Below are 14,329 nucleotides of genomic sequence, written 5' to 3'. Positions count from 1 at the left end.
TTCTCACTAGACTGTAATAGCATTTCCTCTGAAAGAGAGGTTGTTGCCATTGACATGGTAAAAGTTTTGATTGTGTTTGGTTTGAAGATCTAGAAAAGTCGCTTACTTTTGTGCTCAATGTGATTGTAGATCACTGGAGACAAAAGCATTTTGTTAGGTTAGTTCTCATTGAAGCCAGTGTTGCTAGTTTTCTATAACCTTGTCGACCTGTGGTTCAGGGATCTGGCATCTCTCTGAAATGCTTCTTGTGTTTTATAAACAACTGTCTCTCTTATTTTGACTATAAATACATATCCATGCGCACTAACGCACTAGATATTGTCAGATACTATCACTTATGGAAATGCACTACTTTGTATCTTAAGTAGTGCAATCTCTCTGAATCAGCTACGTTCACCAGAGTAAAGATCATGACTATGATATTAAACATCTCACCAATGGACATATTTTGTCTACATATGACTTCAATGTATTCTCTCAGAACTGCACATCTACGAACTAACAAAGGAGCTTCTATGTAGTTGTTGGATGTGTTGGAAGTAGCAACCAAATTGTCCTCAAATCACACCTTTCTTAAAAATGCAAGGATACATTAGATAATGTTATCTTGGATGCACTATACCTCAGGAAGAGACCAGATGGTTATGACCAGAATACTTGTAATCTGAAGTTTGCCCAATCAGACTTAATAACTGAAGTTACACATCACAGAGCAGAGATGTAAGAAAACAACCTATAATGAAATATATTTTGTTGACTTTAATTTTCATTTGAGGCAAATATATTTTAGCACCTTACTATCTTGGCTCACCCAAATAAAATTTGTAACAGTTCCTTCTCCTCTCTTTCTCCATATAAATGATTGGTGAATCTTATTAAGTATAGTCAATGGTTAAACTTTTTGTTTAGTTTGGTGTAATTCCCTGTTATTTCCTTTCTTTCACAACTTCTTGATATCTGTCTAAACTTTGTCTTCCCTTATTTACCTCCTCAATCTCACAAAAGCATCTTTATTTTTCTGAACTCTCCATCTTCTTATAGACCGCCTTCATGGTCATGCTTTCCAGTCTTTAATATTCTAACCTTTCTCTCTTGTTGGGAAACAAACAACATTCCTTTACTAGAGATAGTTTTAAGTATTCACGAGAAATTTGGCACCATGACAACATCTGTTTCTCTGATAGGATGAAAATCAAAGTTGGCACTAGCTGGTAATTTGATTCTGCAACTCAGTGGCAAACAGTATACCACAAGAAGTAAGCTGACTTAGCAGGTCAAATTTATAAACTAGGATTTGAATTTCATTTTGCGTATGTCATTAACATCCTTGGAAGATAAACAAGAACAAAAAAACCATGATCATAACCTTAGATTTTCTCCCTTCTTATAATATAGGGTTTTTGTACCTAGTTACAACAAACCAATTATGTATTTTGTTTATAAATTCCAGAATTTCTTTGAAGGGGGAGTAATGAATAATTTGATGGGTATGGCACCTATTGGTCGTGGCATGGTTGGTAATGCCAATGCAGAAGGTAATGGAGCTGCTGCTGGTGCAGGAGAAGGTGGAAACCTGAATGAAGAAGGCTTAGCTGGAGCACCAGAAGTGGAAGTCTTTGATGTAATTGCAATGGGTCCTAACAATGCTGCTCAAGGTGAGTTATGTTTTACTATTGCAGTTTAACCCTTTAGTGTTCGCATTATTCTGCCAAAATTAATGCTTCTTCATCCACATTGTTTTGAACTAATCATGCATTATCTCGTAGCTATGAGATTTTGATGAGGTAGCTGTTAATTTCTAAAACAATATTGTAGGGTTGGTGTGAGAGACCAGATCTGGCCAGTTTGAACATAAAACAGGCAGAATACTTTTGGCCGGATATGGCCGGTTTAAATGATAAAGGGTTAAGTTGGATGTTAAATCATTTTTGTTATAGTGTTTTTATATTTCATCATCATCATCGTATGTCTGTTGTCCATGCTGGCATGGGTTGGATGGTGCGGCCAGAACTGGCAAGCTGCTGGGGCTGTACCAGACTCCAGTCTGATTTGGCATGGTTTCTATGACTGGATGCCTTCCCTAACACCAACCACTTTACAGAGTGTGCTGGATGCTTTTACATGACACTGCATGAGCACTTTTATGTCACACTGCACAGGTGCTTTTATGTGTTTTACACAACCAGAATGATCAGTCTGAACACTTCTGCTGCAGGATACAAGTCTTCTTGAGCATGGCCAGACACCAGGTATCTCAGTTTTTTGTCATCTCACCTGGAAGGTTCAGTTTCCTGAAGTTGTTCTTTTTATATTATTAAATATTTTTTAACATTAATTCAATCTAAACCAATTTCAAATAGTAACAATAATATTTAAGTATCACATTAACCCTTGCCTGAGACTTTTTAGGTTTATAATACAAAACCAGTCTGTTTTTTAGAATGTTTATATCTGAATTTAAAAATACCATCAAAATTTTGTACCCATGCTAGCATGGAAAGCAGACGTTAAACTATGATGATGATGATGATGATGATCCTTTTGTTATGTTATGTTTCTAACACCAGTTTAAAATGTTGACGATGATGATAAGCTGCTACTTCATACTGAGCACAAAGCTGGTATTTCACAATTTGCTGCTATTGTCAGCAGTCATTATTATAAAGATAATAATAATAATAATTATTATTTAGTAGGTTTCCAGACAGGAACAGAAAAATATATTTGTATTATCCTTATTGTTGACATTGATGATGATGATGATGTTATTAGAGTGTTAGCCTTGTGAGTGAAGTAGCAGAAGTAATAGAACATGGAACAAATTTGTGAGGCCATCTGCCAGGGGTGGAAATTATTATTAGAATTGTGTTTAGGGTAGTGGATGATTTAATCAGTAATGTGTTGAACAAAATTCCTTGTAGGATTAAGTCATATCTCTCCTTGTTCTGAGTTCAAATCCCACAGCGGGGTGGGATGGGAATGGTCAATAAAATAACCACATCTCAGTTCTATTAAATTTGTTAATCTCTCTCTTGAAATTTTGTCATCTTGTTCCAAAGTTATAAAGCATCATCATCATCAACAGCATTTTCTTCTGTATCTTCATCTTTGTTGTCATCATCTTCATTGTATTCTTTCTCTTCATTTGTCATCATTTTTGCCATTATCATTTCACTTTTGCTATCTTCATCTTCTTTGTCCTTACAAACTTTATTGCTGTTGCTATCTTTCCTGCTATCATCTACATAGGTATCATCTTCACTGTCATTGCATCTTCATTTGTTTTACCCTTTGATACACTGTTTTCATTTCCTATCCTACAATGTTAATGTTATTTTTTTTCTCTTTCTTAGATGACAATAATTGGAATCCTATTGAATGGGATCGGGCTGCTGAAGAACTTACATGGGAAAGAGTAAGTGGATTAACTTACTTAAGCTTTCATTGACATAGCTCATGGTTATATTTTAAATCTTTGTTAGATGACAGAGGACTAAGATATGTGGCGCATTGCCGTACTGAAGAAAACTTGTACACCACAACATAATTGAGATCCAACATAATTGAATGTGCCATGTGAAAGGCATTGGTGTGGGTGCTTGTTCCACATAAAAAGCACCCAGTACACTCTGTAGAGTAGCTGGCATTAGGAAGGGCATCTGACCATAGAAACCAAACCCAAACTATGGAATCTGGTGTGGCCTCTGGCCTTTCCAGTTCCTCTCAAGCCATGCCAGCATGGAAAATGGATGCTGAATGTTGATGATGATAATGAGGAAGGTTGATGCCTCTTTATAATTAGTTTTGTTTTTTAAACTCTACCTATCAAAAAAAAAGGATAGTAAACATTTAATCCATTCACATCCAGTGGTGCCAGACTGTGTACTGGCAAGTCAATCAAGAGTTAAGCAGTTTAGCATAATCTCAGCCGTGCTATGTTGTATGTCTCCTTGGCTCTGTTTACCCACGTTTAAAAAGGTGTTGCAAAATAAGAGCAACTCACCAATGCAAGCATCCACGGTACTGTCAAATTTGACTTGTTTTGTTAACTTTCAATGTTTACTTTTATCGTGTGGGTGTACTCAGAAAATTAGATCTTGCTGATAGGCTTTGTCATCCATTTAGGAATGCTATAGAATTTGAAAAGTTGAATTATTGATTTACTCTTCTGATAACAGGCTGATTGATTAAGGAAGGCTTAAGTTTTGCTGTAAGGTTTGTATTATGATCGTAATGCTGCCTTGCAAATTAGTTGCTGAAGGATCTTGTCATTGGTTATGATTGCCTTTGGCAAAGGCCATTAAAAGCTACAACTCTTTAGGGGCTCCTTAGCTTTGTGGAACACAAGACAACCTCATTAGTATTGATGCCATTATAAAATGTACCTAGTATATTCTCTAAGAAGGTGCGTAGCTCAGTGGTTAGAGCGTTGGGCTAACAATTGTGAGGTTGTGAGTTCGATTCCTGGACTGGGGTGTGTGTTGTGTTCTTGAGCAAGACACTTTATTTCACATTGTTCCAGTCCACTCAGCTGTAGAAGTGAATTGCGACAGCACTGATGCCAATCTGTATTGGCCTCTGCCTTTCCTTATTTCTTTACTGCCCACAAGGGGCTAAACATAGAGGGGACAAACAAGGACAGACAAACAGATTAAGTTGATTATATCGACCCCAGTTTGTAACTGGTACTTATTTAATTGACCCCAAAAGGATGAAATGCAAAGTCGACCTTGGCGGAATTTGAACTCAGAATGTAGCAGCAGACGGAATACCGCTAAGCATTTCGCCTAGCGTGCTAACTTTCTGCCAGCTCTCCTTTCCTTTGGACAACATAGGTGGTGTGGAGAGGAGAGACTGATATGTATAGGTTACTGTTGCTCTTCCCTAACCTTGCCTGGACTTGTGCCCCGGAGGGGAACTTTCTAGGTTCAATCCCATGGTCATTCATGATCGAAGGTGGTCTATTACACTCTGTAAAATGGTTAGCAAATAAGTGAAGACAGTATAAGGTTGAGAGATGCCTTTAGTCTGCACAAGGACATGACAACCTCTCTTAGGTTCTTACCTTGAGTAATAACCTGAATTCATATTCCACTAAGATTGACTTTGCCTTTCATCCTTTCGGAGTTGATAAAAATAAGTGCCAGTCAAGTCCCAGGGTTGATATAATCAATTTGCCCCCTCCCTCCAAAATTACTGGCCCTCTGCCAAGATTTGAAACTACAAGACTCTGTAATGACAGAAATTATAGAGTCACACTAGACTTCTTACATTGATCAAATTGTGTCTACACTGCAGTACTTGGACCATTTAAGTGTTTTGATCGTGGACACTGTACAATACTGAGGATTGGATGCAATCTGTTGAGTTCTTGGTTGGTTATCCATTATCTTATCAAATATATGTGCATCTGTGGTCACAGAAACCTTGCCAAATGAAAGCCTTATAATTTACTAGTGTTATTGGATTAAATTTTCTTCTTTTATGTAAACATAAATGCAAACATATTTTAGCCAGTGATTTCAGTAGTTTTACTGATGCAGCCTGTGTACAATTAACATGATATCTAACAATGAGTCGTATTTCTTTCTTTTCAGTTGTTGGGTTTAGATGGCTCTCTGGTGTTTCTTGTAAGTATATTTCTCAAGATGTATATGTGTTTTTATGGGGTATTTTAACTTCTTTCACTGACCCCAAATGAATGTCATCTGAACTAGCAATGACTTGAATTTTTTGAGTAAGGCATAGTTATTTGAGAGTAACTGCAACCAATAAGGACTGACTTGGACTATGATGATCTGTTCAACCCATGGGAAACAGATGTAAAAATGATGGTGATGATATTCATATTGGATAAAATAATTTATGCAGTTGTTGGTAGGTCAAGAGAACGAGATGCTAAATGAATAAGCTTGTTTTCTGAATCTTAATGGTACCTAAGGCCAATGCTTACTTATGCTTTCTGTAGTATTAAATCTTTTGATACCAACCTGCCTGAGGCCACTCTAACAGGCTTTTAGTTATGATAACACAATGACTTTGAATTAAGGTTTGAACTCCTGACTATGTGCGAAATAACTGGCAAGTTATTTTAACTATGCCCAAGCAATTCGACCGACAAAAAAGATTCTATTTGAGCCAGTCTGGGAGCTCCTTCATGGCTACTTCACTTGAATAGCATTCAATCTTCCAGAAATCATATCCTACCATTATAGTTTTTTCTTTTTAAAAAAAGAAGGACACGTTGAATAATGTAGTCTTGGATATATATCTCTATATCAAGAGAGGATGATAATGATTGAAATATAATGTGGGTAGTATATATATATATATATATATATATATATATGTATATAAATTCAGGGTGAATACTTGATAAATGTAAGCACCTGTATATGCCAGCTAGTAGCAGAGGTGAGAGGATATACGTATCAAATGAAATGTTCTGTTTTTTTATTTCATTTGATACATAAAAATATATATATACATATACACACACACACACACACATCCATATAAAAGTGTTGAAAAAAAGCATATTCCCAAAAAGAAAAATATTTCATAAAAATTTGATCAGTATTATATTTATGTAGGTTTGCTTCATAAGGTTTAAATAATGTGAGAAAATATCCGAAATAGTTATCAGTATTTTAGTCACCTATGTTTTTTTTTCTTTCTTCTTCAGGAGCATGTTTTCTGGGTTGTATCTCTGAATACACTTTTCATTTTGGTGTTTGGTAAGTATTACATTACATGACTATTTATATTTTCAAACAAACTTTATTGATATCATTAAAAAAAAGAAAAGAAAAAGTATTCTACAAAATTGGGGGAAAGTGTATGCTAGCTTGCATGAACAATGAAGGCAAAAACTAGCTGAGGACCAAAGATATTTGTCATCTGTATTGCACAAATTGACTTAGCTGGTATGGTGTATCTGTATTGTTAATGTATTGATGAGTGGTGCATATTGGGAAGGTAAAGTTGTTAGAGCAGTGGCTAAAATGCTGTGTGATATTTATTTTGGCTCCCTGCCTGCCGAATTCAAAATTTGTGATGGTTAAACTTTACCTTTCATCCTTTTGGGGTTCATAAATATCAGTCAAGAGCTGTGGACTGGTGGAAATCAGAGCATTGGATGGGAAGCATCAGGGTATTTGTTCTAGCTCTTTGCATTTTGAGTTGAAAGTTTGCCATGACTGACTTGGTTGTATACTCAATTTGTTGTCTGGTTTACTACCATCACCTGGTCCTTGGATGCCTTTAGTTGCATCCACTCTATTACAAGCATTTGAGCCTGCACTGTTATGTACAATCTTTTGGATTCTCCTCTTACTTTTTACGAAACACTTCCTTCTAAAGTACTGTTTTTTTCTTCTTTGTTCCAGCATTTTGTCCATATCACATTGGTCACTTTACTTTGGTTGGCCTTAAAATTGATGATTTTGTAAGTTAAAATATCATAATTACTATTTCTTTTCTCGTCTCTCTCTTTTCTTTTCTCGTCTCTCTCTTTTCTTTTCTCGTCTCTCTCTTTTCTTTTCTCATCTCTCTTTTCTTTTCTCGTCTCTCTCTTTTCTTTTCTCGTCTCTCTTTTCTTTTCTCGTCTCTCTCTTTTCTTTTCTCGTCTCTCTCTTTTCTTTTCTCGTCTCTCTCTTTTCTTCTCACTTTCTCTCTTTTCTTTTCTCGTCTCTCTCTTTTCTTTTCTCGTCTCTCTCTTTTCTTCTCACTTTCTCTCTTCATATGCTTCTCTCTCTCTCCTCATTCACTTTCATATGATCTCATTTTGTAATTACCATTCTTATTCTAATTTATTGTTTCTTTCATTTTTCTGCTCCATCTGTATCTCCTTCCTTATAAAAAATACTGTTGTTATTAATATAGGTTGTGGCATCCCATTTTGAAGGCCTCTTAACTGCACTCACTGGTTACATTGTATTTGCATTGGGTCTTGTATCCCTCTACCTTCTTTGTGCTCTGGTGCGCATCAAAAGGTATGTTGAACATTCTTCTCTGTAAAATTTTTATGCATGCACACGTTCTCACACACACACACACACACACACAAACAATAAGGGGGTGCTGAAAAGTTCTTGATTTTGAGTAAAAGAAAATACAGGAGGAGGGTCAGTTAATTAAGATTTTATTCCACATATTCCACTCTCGGAGTGGTTGGCATTAGGAAGGGCATCCAGCTGTAGAAACTCTGCCGGATCAAGACTGGAGTCTGGTGCAGCCCTCAGTCAAACCGTCCAACCCATGCTAGCATGGAAAGCGGATGCACCAATCCGACCGTGGCCGATGCCAGCCTCGCCTGGCACCTGTGCAGGTGGCACGTAAAAAGCACCCACTACACTCACGGAGTGGTTGGCGTTAGGAAGGGCATCCAGCTGTAGAAACTCTGCCAGAATCAAGACTGGAGTCTGGTGCAGACATCTGGTTTGCCAGCCCTCAGTCAAACCGTCCAACCCATGCTAGCATGGAAAGCAGACGTTAAATGATGATGATGATGATGATTCCCCTCTTAGACTCATTACAGCAGTCCTTCAGTTTTTCTAACCCCTGTAAAAGAACTTGGAAGGTTGGGTCTCCAACCAGGCCTTTCACGTTACCTTTAAAACCAGGAACTTTCCAGCACCCCTTGTATATACCCTAATTCTTTCCTCTTTTGTTATTCATGTATATATACACAGTTATGTGCATACTCTCACACTTTTGCATTTATACACCCACACAGCCAAATATATGAACAGACTTGTACATTCATACACTATCTCCCTCAAAGTCTCTCCTCTCACACACACATACATATTCTCTCTCTCCGTCTCTCTCTCTCTCTTAGATGCACTCTTTTGCCCTCACATATTCTTTTGCTCTGTTTCTTTCAGCACCTCTCCTTCTCTCACACATACTGTGAATGAGAACATAATGATGATGACGACAAACCATCACACTCCTAAAACAATTTTGCCACTTAATGCTAGGCCTAAACAACCTCTTAAAACTTCTCATTGAAACATTCACATCCCATCTATGACTAAAATTGTTTCAATCACAATTCAGGGCCCAAACTATTCAAACACCAGCTGGATCTTTATAAAACACTACTTATCCACTATGGAAGCACTCCGTCGGTTACGACGACAAGGGTTCTGGTTGATCCGAATCAACGGAACAGCCTGCTCGTGAAATTAACGTGTAAGTGGCTGAGCACTCCACAGACACGTGTACCCTTAACGTAGTTCTCGGGGATATTCAGCGTGACACAGAGAGTGACAAGGCCGGCCCCTTGAAATACAGGTACAACAGAAACAGGAAGTAAGAGTGAGAGAAAGTTGTGGTGAAAGAGTACAGCAGGGATCACCACCATCCCCTGTCGGAGCCTCGTGGAGCTTTAAGGTGTTTTCGCTCAATAAACACTCACAACGCCCAGTCTGGGAATTGAAACCGCGATCCTATGACCGCGAATTCGCTGCCCTAACCACTGGGCCATTGCACCTCCACACTTATCCTCTATAAAGAGCATGCGATTCACCTGGTTGGGTATGCTGCTCTAGCTAGAGACATGACATTAAAATATTCTCACTGCATCATCAGTTATCAGCGTGGCTGTCTGGTAAGGAGCTTGCTTCCCAACCATATGGTTCTGGGTTCAGTTTCACTGTGTGGCACCTTGGGAAAGTGTCTTCTATAGCCTCGGGCCGACCAAAGCCTTGTAAATGAATTTGGTAGATGGAAACTGAGAGAAGCCTGATGTGTGTGTGTGTGTCTGTCCCTCTGCCGTTGCTTGACAACCAATGTTGGTGTGTTTATGTCCCCATAACTTAGTAGTTCCTTATCTTAATTAAGCAGATAGGCACAGGGGTGGCTGTGTGGTAAGAAGCTTACTTCCCAACTACATGGTTCCAGGTTCAGTCCCACTGTGTGGCACCTTAGGCAAGTGTCTTCTACTATAGCCTTGGGCCGACCAAAGCCTTGTGAGTGGATTTGGTAGACTGAAAATGAAAGAAGTCCATCGTATATATGTATGTGTGTGTGTGTGTTTGTGCGTCTGTGTTTGTCCCCACCAACATCGCTTGACAACCGATGGTGGTGTGTTTACATCCCTGTAACTTAGCGGTTCGGCAAAAGAGACTTACAAAGAATAAGTTCTGGGGTCGATTTGTTTGACTAAAGGTGGTGCTCCAACATGGCCACAGTCAAATGACTGAAACAAATAAATGAATAAGACTGCACTATTTTATCCAGTATATTAATATCTGAATCCATTTTTAAATTGGACAGTGAAATTTGAAGCTGATTTGTGAATTGGTTGAATAATTGTATAAGTGCTCCTTTGTTGGCTTAAAAGGCTCATCCACTGCACCTCTTCATTCAGCTGACTACCATCGGGTCAAAGGTCACCTCAACTAGTTTCTTGCCCATGAGCATACATACATATAGCATGTCATGTATACACACACACTCACACACACAATATATCATGATCATTTTAATGTTCACTTTCCATGCTTGCATGGGTCAGATGGAATTTGTTTACATGAGTTTTCTACAGCGGATGCCCTTCATATGCACATATGTGTGTGTTTGTACACACACACACACACACACATGGTGGTCTTTCATTTTCAGCCAACCAATTCTATTCACAAAGCTATGGCCAGCCTGAGGCTATAGTAGAAGAAGCTTGCCTAAGGTGCCAAGTAGTAGGACTGAACCAGAAACCATGCGTTTGGGAAGCAAAGTTTTTACCACATCCATGCATGTAAAATGCACCCAGTACACTCTGTTAAGTGGTTGGCATTCGGAAGGGCATCCAGCTGTAGAAACCATGCCAAAATAGACATAGAACCTGGCAGAGCCCCCTTGGCTCGTCTCCTTTTGTCAAACCATTCAACCCATGGCAGCATGGAAAAAAGGATGTTAAATGATAATAATGATGATGATGTAGAGTAAATGTAGCAAAGACCAAAGTTATAGTAAGCAGAAAGGCGAACTCAGCACACACCCCCTCGGGCAGGTGGCCCTGCTCGATCTGTAGGAAAGGTGTAGGTAGAAACTCCATAAGATGCACCCAATGTAAGCTATGGATGTATAAGAGGTGCAGCAACATTAAAGGGAAATTAACTGATAAGATAGCTTTCATGTGCGGCAGATGCACAGGGACAATAGACACCACAGACACTCAGAAAACAGATTCCATCACACAACCGATCGTGGCCGATGCCGGACCCCCCCCTGGCACCTGTGCAGGTGGCACGTAAAAAGCACCCACTACACTCGCGGAGTAGTTGGCGTTAGGAAGGGCATCCAGCCGTAGAAACTCTGCCAGATCAGACTGTAGCCTGGAGCAGCCCCTGGCTTCCCAGACCCCGGTCGAACCGTCCAACCCGTGCTAGCGCGGAAAACGGACGTTAAATGATGATGATAAATATTTTCCTTTTTATTTTTCCTTCAAGATTCAGGAGGCTTATTGGACTTTGCTATGTTGTTGTTAAAGTGAAACTACTCGTTGTAGTGGAGATTGGCGTGTTCCCATTAATTTGTGGCTGGTGGCTCGATGTGTGTTCTCTGGTAAGTTCTTCTAGAATTTTTCTTCCTTACTTTTTCTCCCCTCTGTGTCATCAGAATGATGTTCTATTTTCAACACCTGTTCTGGGAGTTGGTTAGTATATTATCTAAATGACATTTCATCTTATTCCCATAACGGTATTTGTGTGCTGACTTCAGTACCCAAGATCTTTCTCTGTCCCCTCAATTCTGTACTCTATATTTCATGTGGTTACTGCTAGGATTTCTTTTATAAATTGGTTTATTTCCTGTTGCCAGTCTTTGAAATATTACACAACACATGTTATAAGAAAATGAGCTGAAAATCCAGTTAATAATCTTCTACTATAGTACTTGTTCAGATGATTTAATTTAGACGTAGTTGTTAGTGACAGAAGCAGTATTAATATCAAAAGGCAATCTTTATATCCAACTTAATGTGGCTGTTCGGCATTCTAACAAAATATCCACGTTAAGTTAGATATAAAGATTGCCTATAATTTAGACATTTTAATGAACCAAAGAATTTTCACTTGTGTAAGTACTGTAGACACTGTTTCTAATGAAAAGTTTAAAATTCTTGTATTTTATTTTAGAGAAAAATATTGACCTGAAATTGCATCAGATATGATTCATTAAGAGACACACAAGAGATCCTTTCCCACCAAAAGAAGAAAAAAAATTGAATGCATAGAGCTTAGGTTTTGACATTGTTCCATATCTTTTTTGTTCTGCATTAAAAACAAAACAGAACACAATACAAACGAAACGGATTATATGTTCTCTGATTGCCACACTACACACTAACTCGGTATTTTGTAATATGTAGTGTCAACTTTGATACAAATATGATATATGTTCTGGCTCTGCTATAGAAATCTAGATAGGTTTTGTACTCTTTGTGTCAAAAATAGCATAGAAGAGACTTAAGTTGGACTAATTAAAATCTAGTTTAGTAGGTCTCATATCATTCACATAAGATTGCATTACTGAACTTAAATTTTGCTGTAAATAATAAGATGCAAAAAAATAACCCCCAAAAAATCTTTAGCATAAAACCAGCATCTTCAATTTTTCTAGGTAGTTGTTAAGGAAAATAAAAAAGGCCATATATCAAGGGAATAAATTTTGCCTACCAAGAGAGCAAATTTGCTGATTTTAGATTTGTATATATTTTTTTCTTGATATATAATTATAAAAAGTCTGAATTTGATGATAAAAAATTTGAAGTATATTTTGTGAAAAACTTCAATTTGCTTTTCTTTCTACCATTTGGAACTTAACAATCTACTTCTTAATTATTATGTTGCTAGTAGAGAAGTCTAATTCAGAAGACTCTGGTTCTGGTATCTTTTGATCATTAAGTCATAAATAAATGAAATATCATGGCTGTGTGCTATTGTTATTTGAACTTGAATTAATAGATGTCTAAAAACGGTATTTTAACATTCCTCTTTTGCTGGCTGTTTTATTAAGGTGGTAGGTGTGTAAACTCCAATTACTAATTAAAAAAAAACAACAACCTCAGAATGGGAGTGAATTTACTTTCAAATGTTTAAATGGAACAGAAATGGTTAAGAATCCTTGTTCTATTTAGTGAAGAATTGTTTTGTCATTTTCACTATTTCAAAACTTCATTATTACCATACATGTTATTTTGGTTATTATTTCAGGCGATGTTTGATGCAACCTTAAAAGAGAGAAAAAACAGCTTCCATTTAGCTCCAGGAACATCAATGTTTGTTCACTGGCTAGTTGGGATGGTGTATGTTTTCTATTTTGCTTCATTTATTTTACTTTTACGTGAAGTGTTGAGACCCGGGTTGTTGTGGTTTCTCAGGAATTTGAATGATCCGGAATTTAACCCTATTCAGGAGGTAATTTCTTCGTATTTGTCTTTTATATTTACTTACAACCTTAATGTAATGATGACTATTAATTTAATGTGATGTTTATATAGTTAAATTTGGGGGAACTAGATTTGAATTTTGGAGTTAGTTAGTTAGTTAGTTAATTTTTTTTTGGCTCAAAAAGCAAAAAGCAAGGCCATGTAGGAGGACATGGAGTTATGTACAGGGTGGTGTTCATGTAAAGAGTTCAGACCACTTGAGGTCAAGGGAGACTTTGAACAAAGTGGTCGTCGGCATTTTCACCATCTCGTCTGGCAGCTTGTTCCATGGATCCGCAACCCGGACGGAGAAAGCCCCTCTCTTTCGATTGAGATGAAATCGTCGCAGATAGAGCTTTTCGGAATGACCCCGCAGCCGACGCTCTGGAGCAGGAGTGAAGAACAGCTCTTTCGAGAGGTTACACTTTCTGCTTATGATGTTGTGAGCGAGAATGAGATCACCACGGCGGCGGCGTTTTTCTAGAGAATAAAGGTTGAGCGTCTTCAGCCTTTCTTCATGAGACAAATTCTTGAAACCATGAACCATGCGGGTAGCCAGCTTCTGGACTCTTTCGAGATGCTGTGTGTCTTTGAGGAGATAAGGAGAAGAGGCTTGAATCCCATACTCCTGTGAATTAATGGTTATCCTGAGCAATACATAGAAGTTTCAGTTGATGCATTAGCACACCCAGCTTTTGGGAATAAATACCAAAATTTCTGTGAAAGTTACTTGTAATATACTTAGTCTCTTGAGCAGGGAGAGAATTGTTTTCCATTTACTTAACAGTCCAGTCACCAAAGTTTAGGAACTTATGCTATATCTTTAAAGAAAGTTGGTCTTTGTTGAACCCTGATACAGTAGACCTCTAGTCAAAGGAATTTCAACTATGG

The 14,329-nt window shown here is 37.9% G+C and overlaps 1 protein-coding gene across 1 annotated transcript in view; it reads left to right on the top strand.

Annotated features, from left to right (window-relative positions):
• LOC115212916 (E3 ubiquitin-protein ligase MARCHF6) overlaps positions 1 to 14,329 on the top strand; it is a 93,834-nt gene that overhangs the window by 52,663 nt on the left and 26,842 nt on the right. Inside the window, exons 8-15 of the mRNA XM_029781740.2 lie at positions 1,451 to 1,655; positions 3,354 to 3,415; positions 5,598 to 5,630; positions 6,686 to 6,737; positions 7,389 to 7,447; positions 7,885 to 7,994; positions 11,460 to 11,574; positions 13,224 to 13,427. Of these exons, the coding sequence (XP_029637600.2) occupies positions 1,451 to 1,655; positions 3,354 to 3,415; positions 5,598 to 5,630; positions 6,686 to 6,737; positions 7,389 to 7,447; positions 7,885 to 7,994; positions 11,460 to 11,574; positions 13,224 to 13,427 (840 nt within the window). The remainder of the gene's footprint in view (positions 1 to 1,450; positions 1,656 to 3,353; positions 3,416 to 5,597; positions 5,631 to 6,685; positions 6,738 to 7,388; positions 7,448 to 7,884; positions 7,995 to 11,459; positions 11,575 to 13,223; positions 13,428 to 14,329) is intronic.

Source organism: Octopus sinensis, linkage group LG1 (genome assembly GCF_006345805.1).
Source record: "Octopus sinensis linkage group LG1, ASM634580v1, whole genome shotgun sequence".
Classification (NCBI taxonomy): domain Eukaryota; kingdom Metazoa; phylum Mollusca; class Cephalopoda; order Octopoda; family Octopodidae; genus Octopus; species Octopus sinensis.
Note: the sequence above shows the minus strand (reverse complement) of the source record. Positions and strands in the feature narration are given on the sequence as shown.